Source organism: Seriola dumerili, unplaced genomic scaffold, assembly GCF_002260705.1.
Source record: "Seriola dumerili isolate Sdu_G_001 unplaced genomic scaffold, Sdu_1.0 BDQW01000017.1, whole genome shotgun sequence".
Taxonomy (NCBI): Eukaryota; Metazoa; Chordata; class Actinopteri; order Carangiformes; family Carangidae; genus Seriola; species Seriola dumerili.
The window spans coordinates 10833359-10849536 of NW_019174272.1; the positions used below are offsets into that span (position 1 = coordinate 10833359).

At 38.5% G+C, this 16178-nt stretch overlaps 2 protein-coding genes across 4 annotated transcripts in view; one reads left to right on the top strand and one right to left on the bottom strand.

Moving 5' to 3' along the window:
• slc4a5 (solute carrier family 4 member 5) overlaps positions 1-8597 on the top strand; it is a 28366-nt gene extending 19769 nt beyond the window's left edge. The window contains exons 14-24 of the mRNA XM_022751280.1: positions 263-297; positions 695-886; positions 2577-2690; positions 3022-3183; positions 3470-3648; positions 3840-3912; positions 4527-4595; positions 5159-5332; positions 5905-6078; positions 6175-6233; positions 8432-8597. Coding sequence (XP_022607001.1) covers positions 263-297; positions 695-886; positions 2577-2690; positions 3022-3183; positions 3470-3648; positions 3840-3912; positions 4527-4595; positions 5159-5332; positions 5905-6078; positions 6175-6233; positions 8432-8597 — 1397 coding nt within the window. The remainder of the gene's footprint in view (positions 1-262; positions 298-694; positions 887-2576; positions 2691-3021; positions 3184-3469; positions 3649-3839; positions 3913-4526; positions 4596-5158; positions 5333-5904; positions 6079-6174; positions 6234-8431) is intronic.
• A 566-nt stretch (positions 8598-9163) lies between these two features.
• Positions 9164-15848, bottom strand: ogfod2 (2-oxoglutarate and iron dependent oxygenase domain containing 2). 3 transcript variants are annotated; one of them, XM_022755445.1, is made up of 8 exons: positions 15615-15703; positions 15457-15513; positions 14632-14713; positions 13715-13825; positions 13523-13622; positions 12856-12980; positions 11908-12165; positions 9164-11151 (listed from the first exon to the last, which is right to left on the bottom strand). In XM_022755445.1, the coding sequence occupies exons 2-8, from the start codon at positions 15468-15470 to the stop codon at positions 10885-10887; spliced, it is 957 nt and encodes a 318-aa protein (XP_022611166.1). In that variant the 5' UTR covers positions 15471-15513; positions 15615-15703; the 3' UTR covers positions 9164-10884. The 3 variants fall into 3 exon arrangements, with proteins under 3 accessions (XP_022611166.1, XP_022611159.1, XP_022611151.1); XM_022755438.1 differs by lacking the exon at positions 14632-14713 and having other exon boundaries at positions 11977-12165; positions 15615-15848; XM_022755430.1 differs by lacking the exon at positions 14632-14713 and having other exon boundaries at positions 15615-15848.
• Between the last annotated feature and the right edge of the window lie 330 nt (positions 15849-16178).

The window sequence follows — 16178 nt, forward strand, 5'->3', positions numbered from 1 at the left end:
ATTTGTCTCTTGTTTGTTTTTGCCATGCACAAACAATTTGGCTGCCGTCTCTTGCAAGTGAGTACCTTTTTGTTTGTCTGCATGGACCTCAGAGTGCTCTCTGCAATGTCCAGCAGCTGGATTCTCATTATGTTTTGCATTTCTTTTTCTTTCCCTTTTGTTTTCCTCCTCACTACCTCATTTTCTGTCTCATTACCTCCCTGTCTCTATCTGTCCCTCTCCCATTCATAAACAGTGGCTGCAATGATCTTCAATGGTTTAGTTCCAATGCCAGATAACAGCTCTAGTGTCTCTGGGGTAAGTGCTTTCGTTTTTTTACTCAGTTTTGGTGCATTGTATTTCAAGCTGAATGTTTAATGGGTTTGTAACATTTCAGCTTTTGCAGAATGGATTACAGGGGGTGTTTCATAATGATGATATTGTTAGGAAAGATAAAAAAATAACTTGTTTACAACTAACCCAGGTATCCACTCTGTCTGACAAAGAAGCCGCTTTGCTCTCCTCTTTCTCTCCTTTGTTTGTTTCTCACCATCTATCCCATTAACCTCTCACTCTCCTCCATGGATTATAACATCATATCCGTGCCGACAATTTTCTCTCTGTTTTGTGTTTACATTTTCCTCTGTCTTTGTCAAAACACTTCACTCTTCTTCATCCTCTCCTGTCTCCCCACCACTGCCACCCACCATCCCAGTTGAATGTGACAGCTCTGGACTGGAGCCAGCTGAGCAAGAAGGAGTGTCTGAAGTATGGAGGTTCCCTGGTTGGAAAGTCCTGCAAGTTCGTCCCTGATCTGGCCCTCATGTCCTTCATCCTTTTCTTTGGCACCTACTCCATGACCGTCTCTCTCAAGAAGTTCAAGTTCAGCCGCTACTTCCCCACCAAGGTAGCAAAACTATCTGTTCATCTATGTATCATTTCAAATGAACAAAACAAGCTTTCACCATACTTTGCAGAATAAGTTCCAATCCAATTAATAGAGTAATTAAAGGTGCCCTGTGGAATTTTCTTGAAAACACACAAAAAATCTGTTTACATTCAGTGTCTCTCACGAAAACATGCAATGTATTCTCATTCTTTGTGTTGATGCCCATCCCATTCTCCTGAGCACAGGAGAATGGGATGTCTCAGTAACACCTCAAGGGAACTTCATAAAATTTGGCAGAAACATTCACTTGGACGCAAAGATGAACTGATTAGAATTTGATGGTCAAAGGTCAAAGGTCACTGTGACCTATCAAAACACATTTTTGGCCATAACTCACAAATTCATACACTGATTATGACACAATTGAACTCAAACATCTATAAGGATAAAATGAAGTGATTACATTTTATATCCAAATGGGCAAAGGTCACATCACTGTGACATCATAGTATTCTGCAAAAACATCTCTGGCTATTATTCAATGCTGTAACTCAGGAAGGAGAGATTGTAATCATATTTCCTGCAACTTGGCTCGGTGGCAGAGGTACACAGCCGCAAGGCGGTAATTGTAGTTTCTGTGAGGTTTACCCTTATGACAGTGGAACTAACTAAATCCTTGTAACTCAAAAAACCCTGAGGTGGCTGTCAGAGTGAGAGCCTTTTCCTAAAAATTGTCAATGCCAATAAAATCCAAAAAGAATAGTAAAGAAAAAACATTTTTAAAATTTCTCAGCAAATTGGCATGATGATATGATGAGCAAAATATTAATGTTAATATTAAGAGTTATTTATTTTTAGTTGACCCTACCAACAGCTTGTTTGTACAACTGGCATGAGTCCCATTGTGTGACTCCTTCGGATTAAACAAACATGCTGAATGCATTTTCTTCCACTTTTGTTTGCCATTCCTTTATACTAACTCTTTGTCTTTACTTCCACCAACTGTCAATTGGTGGAATGACAGGAATGTGTGAACAGTTCCTGCGTCCTTGTGGTTGTACATGATACAAACGAAACAGATTTCTTTGTAAAAACATTGCTCCGTAGTGCCACTGATGGTCTAAAACTCCACAGGGTATCTTAAATTTGAATTTAAATGCAAATAGTGAACACATAATGAAGACTTCCATACCGAGGGGCAAATATAGACGGTAATAAAAAAACAGTGTCTTATGTAGTAAAGACATTTAAAGTAAGTCTATAAAAGTGTTTTTGAATGAGTACAAATGTTTTCATTTTTCAGTCTATGAAATTGAACCAAACAATGTGTACCAAGCAGATTTTGACCAGGAGTTGCAACACTTTCTCACACAGATGGCCCATTTATTATCACTTTTGATAATAAATGTACTTTTTAGCAGCACTGTGGCCTGTTGTTGACTGTCTAACTGTGTTGGTGCAATCCACTCAGGCCCAACACGGCACGGCTGCTCACATCTGTTCTGTGTCTGATCTCTCAGGAAGTGATTAGTCATACAGACAAAAAAAAAAAAAGAATTATCTTTACTTCAAGTGAAGCCAGGCGCAGCTCAGCTTATGAGTTGCTTCCTATCAGACTTGGTCTCTCCTTTTAGTTCTGCAAAGACATTATTTTGTTTCTCATCTAAACTGTTTGAATTTCATTGTTTCTCCCTGTCTGTGGCACCAGCTGAGGAAACTCATCAGTGACTTCTCTATCTTCATGTCCATAATGACGTTCGTGGGGCTTGATATGTTGATGGGACTCAAAACTCCCAAGCTAATTGTCCCAACAGAATTTAAGGTATAGAAAATCGTTTTCAAACTGTCATTCAGAAGTAAGATAACTATTTAAAAGATTATCTGCTCTTACAAAATTATAGACTGCACAAGTAAATCATGGCATTAGTTTCAGTGGTCATTTTTAGTGTAACAAAACATTCTTTCCCAGAATGGATTATACAGGGGTATGTTTTTTAAAGGTTAAATTGTTCAACAAATACAAATATGTTTATAATTAAATAATTAGATTTATTCCCTTTATTACTGAATTTGTACTGATTCTGTAGAAAATGTTCATGTGCCACTGAACATGCTCAGTTGTGGAAATAAAATGGGTTCTCCTCTCCTACTAGCCAACTCGACCTGACCGTGGCTGGCTGGTGATGCCATTTGGAAAGAACCCATGGTGGGTATATGTGGCCAGCTTTGTCCCTGCCCTCCTTGTCACCATCCTCATCTTCATGGACCAGCAGATCAGCGCTGTCATTGTGAACCGCAAGGAGAACAAACTTAAGGTAGGTGTACTACCACTATGTACTGTATACTGCTATATGTTTACCACTGAAGAAATACAAAGTCTTCAAAAAACTCATATCAAGTCAGAATTAGACTTTAGATTTGTATGAGTTTCAATTTTAACATATTTATGGATACTGATCTTTTATTATTAATATACTGTAAAATGACTTTGAAAATACAACAAAGCAATTTCAGATATTAGCTGATCATTCTTGGGTCATGAAATCTTATTGTTTTGTTATTGAAAATTGAAAAATGATCCATGTCTGGTTTCCCTGGCAGAAAGGCTGTGGCTATCACCTGGATCTATTCTGGGTTGGTGTCCTGATGGCTGCCTGCTCCTTCATCGGCCTGCCCTGGTACGTTGCTGCCACCGTCATCTCCATCGCCCACATCGACTCTCTGAAGATGGAGAGCGAGTCAAGTGCTCCTGGAGAGCAGCCTCAGTTCCTTGGGGTCAGGTTGGTCCACAGTAAAATAAAAGCACAGAACACAGAAATAAACAGAAAACTGTAACTTGGGATTAATCCCGTCATACTCTTGTTGGCAATATCAGAGTATGAGAATTTGCTTTGTGGCTGAAATGCAGCAAAACCTTGTGAAATTGACTTGACGGTCTCTTGTGTATATTTCATCAATGTCCAATATACAGAGAACAAAGAGTGACAGGCATTTTGGTGTTTGTTCTCACCGGAGTCTCCATCTTCCTCGCTCCAATACTTAAGGTATGAAGTACATGGTGTGTTTGCTCTGGATTTTTGTTTCCTATAACTTGTAATCAAGGTTTTAGTGGAGGGTGACACCATCTAAATTCAGCTTACTGAGTGCTTTAGACTGACTGATTTAAAACCTGTACAAATGCTTTTCTGAAAATATAACTGGTCATATTATTGATCATTTCTCTTACCATCTTTGTCGGTGTTATTATTTTCCACTGCATTATTACAGAAGCTCAAAGTGTTCAGTATTTAAAAAATGAATGAAATATCATGAAATAAATTATCATATGAATAAATTGAGTCAAATATATATAAAAACTATAAAAACAAATTGTGAAATAATAAAAAATTATTAAAACTCAACTCACTATTTTGAAATTATTTTGAAATTCATTTTCATTATTATTTAACAGCAATTATGTAATAATAATAAAATAATGATAGTTTCATTGGAGTGAATTTTTATTGTATTATCAAACTATTTATTTCATAGTTACTCATTTCTTCATTTAATATTGAACACTCTGGGGTTCCACAAATCACCACCTGTAGTGTAGGCAGTCTAGAAACTTAACTGTCTAAACGTTTTACATGTTGCCTCTCCTTCCTTTTGCTTGTAGTTCATCCCCATGCCTGTGCTGTACGGTGTCTTCCTCTACATGGGCGTAGCCTCGCTCAGTGGAATCCAGGTACGCTGTGTGCCAGCTGTTGAGGTTATTTATCATATTAAATTGAGTTATTGTGGCTAGACATCTTGCTTATTGCATATCTGACAGCAGGCGGGAAGTGGCTTATTTAGATCTGCCAAGCAAACAAGCAAGCAGACAGGCAGACATGATCTGCAGTGTCCATACAAACCATAGAGACAACAGAATCACATGGAAAAAAAAGAGTTGCCCAAGATATCAAATTGTTGACTGAATATATAAACTGCACTTGTCCTGATTGTGTCTGAGGCTCTGATGGCGTTGTGTTATAATAACCAATATCTAGAGTATAAATTTCACTGATGCATTTAGATGAGTTCAGAAATGTATAGCTCAGAGCTTGGTGAGTTTGTGATAGACCAGGTGCTACTTGGAAACTTTCCTGCAACTCATTGCACACTGGCAAGCAGAGCGGTGATGCATACAAATCTCCCCTGAATAATTTGGAATTAATCATTAATATGAGAGGTCTGCATGTAGTTAACCTGTGCCACTCAGACCTTATGCTCTTCTCTTCAATCTGCCCGTCTCATCGTCCTCCACAGTTCTGGGACAGGATTAAGTTGTACATGATGCCATCCAAGCACCAGCCAGACTTTTCTTTCCTCCGTCATGTTCCTCTGAGGAGAGTACACCTGTTCACACTGGTCCAGATCATCTGTCTGGCTGTGCTCTGGATCCTCAAATCAACGTTCTTGGCCATCATCTTCCCTGTTATGGTATGTGATGGAGCAGACTTGCATATCAACACAGGTTCTGAGGGATCCTGTGTTGTTATTATTGTGGGTGCATGAAGACGGGCAGCAGTAGAACACATTTTCTTCTTTTTTTGTTTTTTGTTTTATTTGGATTGGTTATGTTTTTCTTTTTGATATTATATGTATTAAGTATTTACTTATTTATGTTTTTGTATTTTGTTTAATTTTCTTTTTTTTTCCTTGTTGGATGCCTGTAATTTAATTCACTGGTCTTAAATTGTTTCCATATTATCTATTTTGACCTATCAGATTCATATTTTTGTTTGCAACTGAGTCTCATTGAAGGCTTTAAATGGGCCATGAAGTATTACAGTAAAAAAATAATATAAACAGTTTCAAACTTTAAAACTGTTCATATCAAAACTGAAGTTAGAATCTTATAATATAAAGAAACAGGTTTAATAAAGGTACATTTTTAAGAGTGTAAACATTAACATTTGATTTCACTGTATATACCAGGGAGACAGATATGAATGTTACTAGGAGTTAAAACAAGGCTTGTGTGTCTGTGTATTTCTGTGCCAACCCCTCAGATCCTGGGTCTGATGGTTGTCCGGAAGATGCTGGACATGGTCTTTTCCCAGCATGACCTGGCCTGGCTGGACGACCTCCTGCCTGAGAAAGAGAAGAAGAAGAAGGATGACGATAAGAAGAAGGGTAAGGAGAAGGAGAAGAAGAAGCCCAAACCACACGACAGTGAGGAGGAGGTGAGAAACTCAAGCTTCTGCTGCCCCCTGTAGGAATAATGAATCATGAGACGAGTTAATGATCTGTGTGTGTTACACGTGTGTGCTTTCTCACAGGACAAGTACCACCCCTACTCCAACCACTCACCCAGCTCAGAGTCAGACTTGGATCGCAGGTACTGTGTCCTCAAACTGCACATCCCTTACAAAGATCTTGTATATCCTGATGTTGCAGAGACTCAGTGGGGAGCGTACTGCCAGCCTGCTGACACACACAGTGCTCTTTAACACACTAACACACAAACACACGCACAAGCTCTCTATTACACACACATAACTTGACACCCATTGTGGTCCCGTGTGCATATGAACATTCAGTCATTCACAGGAAATGTGCACACACACACACACACACTCACACACTCACACACACGCACACACACACACACCCAAGCACATTGACAACAAACCAGTCTGTTGGATTGGCTAAAAACAACAACGCATACCTGACCACTTGAGATCAGATCACTGAAGACGCATGTTAATGCAGGTCTGAACGGGGCCTATGTAACAAATATCTCAACTAAAACAGAAACTTTCTGCATGGTTAGATCCCACTACAGGTCCATGATAATATGTTTTTGTAATTTGAGTGAACTAAATCTTTAAAAATATGGACAAAACAACATATTTTAATTTACAGCTTATCAAAAGTAAAAAAAAAACGATCACAGCAAACTTTAACCTGTTATTACAAATCAAACAACAGGGTAGCCACAGTAGCATGACAATAGCCCATAAGGGATCTTACTTTTTTATGGTGTTGCATTGCATTGTGTTATGCTGCCTGAAATACCCCCCCTCCCCCAGGGAGAACAAATTATTAGCTCTATTGTGTTATGGGCTGGTCATTTTCAGATTTTTATAATCAATGTAAATCAAACACATGTTCACTTTTATGGGTGGACACATGAATCACTATTGGAGTCAGATTATTTACATGTAATATTGTGACCACAGTCCAGTTTCCCCTTATTGTCATGTTTGGGCTCAGTCTCCTCTCCATGCACTTTAAGGCAATGCAGATGACTGTAATGTTATTAACTGTCTAATCCTGCTGCTGCTCTTCCTGTGTCATGTGCTACATGTCCAACAGTATGTGCACTGCACTGCCCTTTGTACAGAAAACTGTAATTCTTCATTGTAAGAGAACAACTCCAAAAGGCAGTGACTGTGAGGTGAAGGGTGATGAATTCAAATGCATGCTGTGTAGTTTTATCTGTGTCTCAAAGCCACTGATCAGGGTTCTATGAAGATTAATATATGTGGAGTTTAAATAGAGGAACAAAACTAATGTGTTATATATAAGCCTGTTGTATATCTAGAGCATATTTATTGATACATTTATTGTAGGCTCTTTTGAACTGTATAATCATCCACATGCAACAAGCATCATTGTTTTGGTTGTTTCTTTTTCCTTCATGTGCTGAATCTCTTAATAAAATCAACCACACCTGCATGTGAAACATAGCCTGACCCCTAGCTTCCTGCTCTATGAACTGCCCTCACCTGGAGCCACAGCATTTTCAATGGAATGATTTTGCATTGAAAGTGCAGCCTTTACTCATTTTGCTAAACATTTAAGCATAAATACTTTGTTTGACTGTTTTTCATCCTTTGTGGGAAATTTGGAGTTTCAAAATTGCCCATCATGTCTGCATTGCTTTAAAAGAGGCATGGTTTGGAATTGACATTGTAACTGATTGATATGCATTTATTTTGTCAACTGTGGATAGATAAGATTATGGTTTGTGATTTTGCTTTATTGAAAGATTTCTGCGTACCTAGAATCCATTTCTGTCACCAAACCCTCCAAACTCGGTTCTTTGGCAAAGTACAACATTTTTAAAGAGATACAGCTTCCACTTTAAGTTCTGCATTCAGTCATTCTTTAAACCAATAATGTGACGACAAGCACTGACTGACTGAGCACAAGTAAACATAAGAACTTAGGGGCAAAACTTAAAGTATCAATTGACATCAAAGTCAAAACCAGTGCATATTTAATTTTGTACTAGTAAATATTCATATTTAAAAAATCAGGTTTGTTTTGTTTAATAAAATATAGTAAAAACTTACGTATCCTAGTCATCAGCCCCAATCTCCACTGTGAGCCGTTGTGGCCACAAACAACCACTGCAGCAGCTCATTAAACTCATTAGTTTATCTTCTCTCGTTCATCACTGACGTGAGCTGCTGTAGTTTCTGCCTGGGGTCATGACCCCTCATGGCTGAGCTCCTCCGCCCTCCCCAGTAGCCCCTCGGTTTATTTGGCTGTCGGTGTGTATGGTAACTGGAGCTTGCCCTTTCTCAGCATCACCCTCCACCTGAAGATCTCCTGCCCGTCATCTCCGGCCATGCCCATGGGCCGAGGAATGGCCTGTCCCGTGCCCCAGGTCAAGATTGAGATGGAGTCGGACTATGACTCGGACATCGACCACCACCGGCCCCGGGACATGAGCAGTGAGACCACATTATAAAGCTGAGACATGCCGTCTTGTTGACAGAGCAATGCACATTATGTGGGCAGACTACTGAATGCAGCCAGTGCTGACCCACAGACAGTACGAGGTGGCACAGACTGACAGCTGTGTGCATACTGACACCTGAACAGACTGATATGGGACCGATGCAGTCAATGCAGCTGGAGAAGTTAAAAGTTTTAATGCACCTGCATTTAAACTGGTGCAATCTTGACAAATTCTGCTCTAAATAGTTTATTGGAAACTGAATTTATTTATTTACTTGTATGATGTAAATGGCCCTAATGAAAGAGGAAATATTTATCTGTATAGAATGATATATTTGATGTGAAAATATGTATCTTTATTATTACTAGCTACATTGATATTGTACTATTATTGTAATTATTTTAAATCCGAGCTAATCTTGAAATCAAACCAAAACTTATTGTACAATAATTTCACATCAGCCTGTGTGAACAGTTTGATTTTGAAACAGGAAATGTGAAAACAAGCTCAGAGTTAGTAACAGAACTATTTAACATCAAGTTGTAAAGTCAGCTGTACAAAGCCATGCCTTTTACTGTACGTTAGCTTTTGCAAATTTGTGTTTTGGTGTGTGTTTGAATATGCTGCAGTGTGCCTCTGATCCCAGAGAACCAGCTCTCCTTTTCCCTGTTTCCCTCCAGTTCAACTCTCAGCATTGGCACATTTACCAGGAACAAAAAGAAACAACCAAAAAGTCCTGATGTTGTGATGTTGCTGAAAAGCATCACTTTATTTTGCAAGATGTAGCGTAACATGTTCATGTTTGTTTTTACTCTCCACAACTTTGTACGAGAACATAATTAACTCTCAGCACAACACTAAATTCATATGGCAATAAAAAACAAATGCACACAGGATGGATATTCATGAATTGATAGATATAATGTATGTAATTAAAATACTATTATTCCAAATTATGTGTGTTGTCTTAAGTTGAACATGGTGACTTTTATCCATTCTGTAGCAGAACTGAGAAATCTGTCCTGGCTGTGTCAAAAGAGAAATACAGATCATCAGAAATATATGTTCATTTCCATTCTTCCTAATCCAGAGATCTGATCAACTATTTTCTATATTGTTATCTTGCAAAAGTTGAGTATTGGCCAGATATGACTCATCAACAATTTAATTATAGAATTCAAGTTTCCTGTGGACTTTTCTTATACAAACAAAAGTTATGCGTTGAATGCATTTCCTTTCTCATAAAACATTCGCAAAGCCAAAATTTTTAATTTATTCAAATCCTGCATTGGTTACATCTGTTTGCTAGCTTGCAGTCTTGCCTTTGTTGGCACACTGCCTCACTTCTTGGAAAAGTATGAAGCCAGCAGCCTTTATGTGTATGACATTTAATTTTTGTGCATGCTACAAATAAAACAGGGATCCACTGATAAATACAGTGCTCTGTAGCACTACTAGTGTCCACAGGGTGCATTTAAATGTTCCTGCTAATTTCATTTAATTGAGTGCCACTGCAACCCTGACCTTATGTTACCTGATACAAAAAGGACAATTTGTTTTTTTTGTTTTTAAAAAAATAAGTGGTTTAGTAATTTTAGATTTAGGGAAAGAGGACACATTTTTTTGTTTAGTTTTAGTTTATTTATTTGATAGGGAGAATGCAATTTAACATTTCAAAACAGAGCAAAACTGATGTGTTGCACAAACACTTTATAGCTATTGCTAATTTGTGACTCCTGTCCCTCCCCCCTGAATTAGATCAATACTCAGTTTAAGTAAAGAAAAAGATCGGCAAAGCCCTTATTTTAAAATAAACCTTCTCTAAATAATCTTTGGCATAAGTAACAATCACATTGTACATAAACACAGGGGTGTGACCAGTGTGTTTTTTTTTTTAATATAACTGGATCAATAGGAAACTAAATTGAAAGTCTGAAGTTATAGTTATAGTAATATCACTATCTTTTTAATAGTACAAATAATAAATATTAATCATTCCAATTTGGAATACAGTAAAAATGTGTCATTAGAATTAATGTTTTTCTACTGTCACCCAGTGTAATCTTGGTTAACTCTACAGCCATGAAACCACAGCAGCATATCTGTCTATTCAACTGCATCCCCAGACAATTTAGATCGGATGAACAAAAATCTTCTTTCCTACAGCATCAGCAGGAGGGAGCAGCCTGCAACGCTATCTGTCAGTATCCTCTTCGAAAACACCTGGGGAAGCCAAACTCGCAAATTTCAATCTTACATAGTGTCTTTTATAAAAGACCTGTAACAGCTGGATACACTACGTCAGCACACAGGAAACGTTGAGTGAGGCGTTAGAGTGTTTGGTGAACCCGTCAGCAAAGCCCTCTCCCTCCACCAGTGTCGGCTTCCTGTTGCACATGGGGCACAGTTTGTTGCGTTCCTGCGACGCTCTCATCCAGATGATGAGGTTCCAGCGCTGGCCGGAGGCGATGGGCAGGGCCCCGTGCATGTGTTGGCCCCGGTGGAGGAGGCCCTCGGTCACCCTGTGTTCAACCTCTGAACACTCTGTGTCACTTAAAGGAACCTGCAGGGGGCAACAAACCACTGGTCATGAGAGCATTTCTACACTATCACTACACGTTTTATTAGCAGGATTTATTATCATGGAAATTGTCTTAAGCTCATAACTTTTCACCATGGAAATTACTAATATTATTATCAATAATAAAAACATAGCCTATATTGCAAGGCGTAATGGCAACAATAAATGTATATGTACAGGCAGAATCAGTTTTCTACTTATTTTTTTTTATCATTATGTAAGTTTTGGACAGGCGTTTATTTTCAATAAAACTAGGAATTCAGTTATAGTTAAAAGATATTATAAAAATAAAAACATTATAACTTTAATGTCTTGTGTTGTATTATAAATCTAATACTCTTAATGGGTAAATACACTGAGCAATATATATATATATATATATAATGTAATTTATAATATATAATATCTATCTTATCTTATATCTTTTTAATAGAAATTTAATTACAGTTAGACTCCTTAAGACTAACCCCAAACAAAAAATCATGTGTACATTTCTGTATTTGCTTACTGTTTATGTGAATACCTGATAAATGTTTATATTTATTCTTTTATCATTATGTATTTATTTACTCCACTTAAACCTATATGGTGTTTATTTGCACAACAATGCACCATGTATCTAGGAGCTGAAAATATATTTATGTTTGTTAATGTAGGTAGTGGTCGATGTGGTGGCTGTAGGTGTGGTGATGGTAGTAATAATAGTATAATAGTAGGTCACTGTAACCATACAGTCACCTGTCTCATGTCACCAAAATAAAGGTTTCCCTCCGTGAATTCCTTCCCCAGCGAAACATTAAGGGTGACCTCTGCATTGTCGTAGTGGTAGCTCAGGTCCAGGTCTTCATTCATGTCATATTTGACTACAAAGGCCTTGTGGCTATCCAGACAGCGGCCCCCACAGTCTGGGTACAGCAGGGAGGTGAGCGGGTGTAGGTACTGCTCACGGAGAGGCGTGAAGAATCCCTCGTCAAAACCCAGTTCATTCAGGAGGATCTGGGGAGGGAGAGAATCAAAAGGATATCATGAATAAAAAATAAAAAGCTCTTTCATGGCTTATATTTAAAAGATATAATATGCAGGTTTCTCCTAAACTAGAAATGTGTGGAAGTGTATTTATCTAGACAAGAGCCTGTATTTTCTCATTTTCTTCTTATTTTGCTGTGTATGGGACATTTCTGGGCTGCAGCCTTTGGCCTGTGGATGTTTGGCCCCCAGCCAGTAACAGCGTGCAGGGTGTGACGGACTCTATAGAAACACAGTGACCAGGTCACATCACTGTCTCTCTCCTCTGCTCTCTGTCATGGAGCTGCATTCACTCAAAATCCATCAATGCGGCACGGTCCTGCAGGATTGTGTGTTGGTGTGGGTGTGTTTATTTATATTGTAGAAATTAATGTGTTTTCTGAATTTTGAATGGTGTGTTTACAAACAGCAACAACAAATCTTGCAGATTAATCCTTTTTAAGGTTTTTGCTGAAAAGAAAAAATCCAAAGCCATTCCCTGACTCAAAGTCCCTGCATGTACCAGCCTTGAATACAGAGCTCCATATAATTCATGACCAATGCGGCCATGGCAGGCCAAGGATCCAAATGTCAGGGCACAATAAAGATGAAACATGAATGAGTGAGCAGTGATTAAATGGTGCTTTAAGGGCTTTCAGCAGGTAGACATGGACACATTACCCCATAATGGTTCATGGTGTTGGGTCTTCCTTTAGGGGCTGAAGACTGCTCAAAGTGCTCCAGCTCCTCCACCAGCTCCTCACAGAAGCTCTTCTCAAACACAGGGAAGCGATACACCTGTGGAGCTAAAACAGAGGGATGGGAATCAATCAAAGATGATCCATGTAGCATTTTCATAGTTAAATATATCATTGTTTATTCAACATAAACAAATGACCTTAAGCCTCTGTTAGTACTTTAAGACCCATAAACTTTGCTAATTCCTGTCCTTGCTTCATATAACTGGTGTACAACTAGGGTTGCAAAAAAAAACAATTACCTTAATTGCTGATTAATCTTCAGATCAATTTTGAATATTTGTTTGGTCATTAGGGTCAAATGACATACTTAACATATTTGACACTGTCACTTTTTATTTCATGGACATGAACAGTAATTGTGGACATGTTTGGCCACCATTCTGCAGGTAAAACACTCAACTTCATCATCTCATTTTGTCTTAAGTGACTCATCAGAACTTGTAATGCAGGTAAATTCTCTGACTCTTCAAACCTTGTGGTGACATTCAACATCCATGGCTGAGGAAAATGAAAATGAAGCTAATTGATGTCTACAAAGCAGCAGAGCCTTGGTCACTGAAAGAAAATGAAAGCGCACTCCGGCCCACCTGCCTCCTCCTCCAACAAGCCTAAGAGGCTGTGTTCACTGGGGTCGCTGCTTCGACACAACTCGACAATCTGCCTGAACTTCGGAGTGAGGTAAGACTCCTGAGGAGAGTCGGAGCGCAGACGCGTCTTAGCAAAGTGTGACATGACACATTATAAACGACACCGTAAGCAGAGACGGGTGCAGTAAATACCTGCAGATGGTAGACATGAGGATGGAGCGGCTGGTAAACGTCTTTTATAACAGCAGCTCTCTCAGCAGACGTCACACTGAGACGCCTTCGCCTGTCCACTTCCTGTGAAACCTAAACAGAACAGACTCACAGTTACAGTCCGGTAGAGATGGTGGGTTAACTGCAAAAGAAAAAGATTAGTTACCTCATAATCCTGACTACAAGAGAAAATGTCTTATATTGATCACCAATAATTATGTGATAATATGGGGGTCATCATGAGGTGTGGATCTACTAACTGTATGCTATGCAATTTTAGCTCTGTTCTCTACCAGGATGAGACCAACTAGACAATCAGGTGATAAAACAGTGCAACCAACATAACAATTAGTTAGTTTCATTACTGATTAATGTGACTGTGTATTTTTTGATAAATTGATTCATAATTTATATAAATTGTATGAAAATAATGAAAACATATCGATCACAGTTTCCTAGAGTTCAAGGTGAAGTCTTCAAGTTACAGTCTGACCAACATTGGATATTTCAGGCCGATACTGACGTAGATATTTGGGAATAAAAAACAAAACAAAACAACATAACTGTATGGGCCCATTGTAATTTTTCACATAAACATAATACATAAACTATTAATCTTGATCTGGATCTTTTTTTTCTTACTGTGACCTCAATATCCCTCACTGCCACACAAAATGGGACGTTTTACAATGTGAGAATCAACTTGTCAGTGCTATCTGGTGGACAAATGACTTATTTTTTCTAATGCTGTGTCTCAAATCGCATACTTCCATACACACACTTGTTATTTTGAGTCCTTAAGTGTGTTCACAAGTACAACATGCAGAGCACTACAAGCACCTGGATGCTGCGCTCAAAATGGTCAAAAGGTTTAGTGTAAAACAATGGACACTTCTCACCCTATAACGTTGCCATCTTGGCTTCGTAGTGGAAGGGGAGGGACCGCCAAAGTTGTGAAAATGACGACCGTGGAGACTGCAGCTGTCACAGTGGACACCACACCATATGTATGTTATATTTATCTACACAAATGTTTTTGTCACAAAGTAGTTTGATTTGGGACAACACTACTATGTTGAAATTCACACACTATGCCTGGGACTGTACTGTATTCACAGTGTACTACATGTGAGTGTACTGACTGAAGACACTGTGTAAATTTGGCATTTCTGTGCTGAAACCTATTCTCAGCCTTCATATACACCAATATCAGTATAGCAATAATAAGCTAATATCAGCCATTACATCAGCCTGACTGATTTATCTGTCAACAGTCCCAAAAACCAAATATGCTTTGTTTACAATCACGTGAGGTCAGAGTGAATTTTGGAAAGTTTACTTTAAAAATTACTTAAACGACTAAAATATTATAAAAACAGTTTATTAATTTTCTGCTATTCAACTTATCCATTATTCATCTAAGACGGCGGTGCAGCTACAGTTGATCTCAAATGTATGAGTGGATGAAATGAGTATCATTAGCGAGATGTCTGAGGGTTTTGTCTCTTCAACATTTTAAACCTGATCACTGACCAAACAAATAAAGTCATGTCATAATGCACTGAAGCTTTAGCGATGTCACTAATCTGTGGGTCGCTTTGCATAAAAGTGTCTGTCAAATGAGTAAATGTGATGTAATGTCAGGAATTACTGTAAAGCTGTTTTTGGTTTTAATGGCAAGGCACCGACACACACGGAGTGAAAACACACACTGCTGTCGTTACCTCGTGCAGCACATCCTCAAACTGTTGGTCCGTACCGCAGCCCAGCCTCCTCAGCAGCTGCGTAGCAATAATGAACATGAGAGATACACAGATTACAAAAAGGGTACGTCACCCCAACTACTGTTTGTGCATTGATAATGTAACTAATATCCACTCACAGCATGATAGTCCAGTCTGAACTGCTGCTCCGACTCAAAGCGAACATGGAGTTTGTAGTCGTTCAGGAAAATATTATCAGTCGTGAAACAGTTACAGGTGTAAAACTGAGACTTTCCTTCTTCCTCGGTTTTCATCACTACCTGTTTAAAATGAATTATCCTACTAAAATACACAGGAAAACATATTAATGCCACCAACGATGTCAACTCACAAGCTAGACGTCTACTCGTGTGTGATCAACAACAAACACAACACTTCCGGTTCCAGTTCTCAAAATAAAAGCGTCATATCCACAAATCCAAAATTGACTACATCAACTGTTTCAGACAGAAAAAATAGCCTCTAGCATCCGAGTGTATATTCCTACTAACTGTAAGCAACCACAGAACCTCAAAAGATATTTTTCAATCATCAGGAAGAGAGCACTTAATTCACACGAAGCTAAGTGCCTTAGCGTTACAGTCAAGCCATTGCGCGCACACCTGTTTTTTTATTACAGCTCAAATTTAAGGCTAAGCTGTGCTAAAAGTGTAATCTGTTTGTATGTTTAAAAAATTTTATTT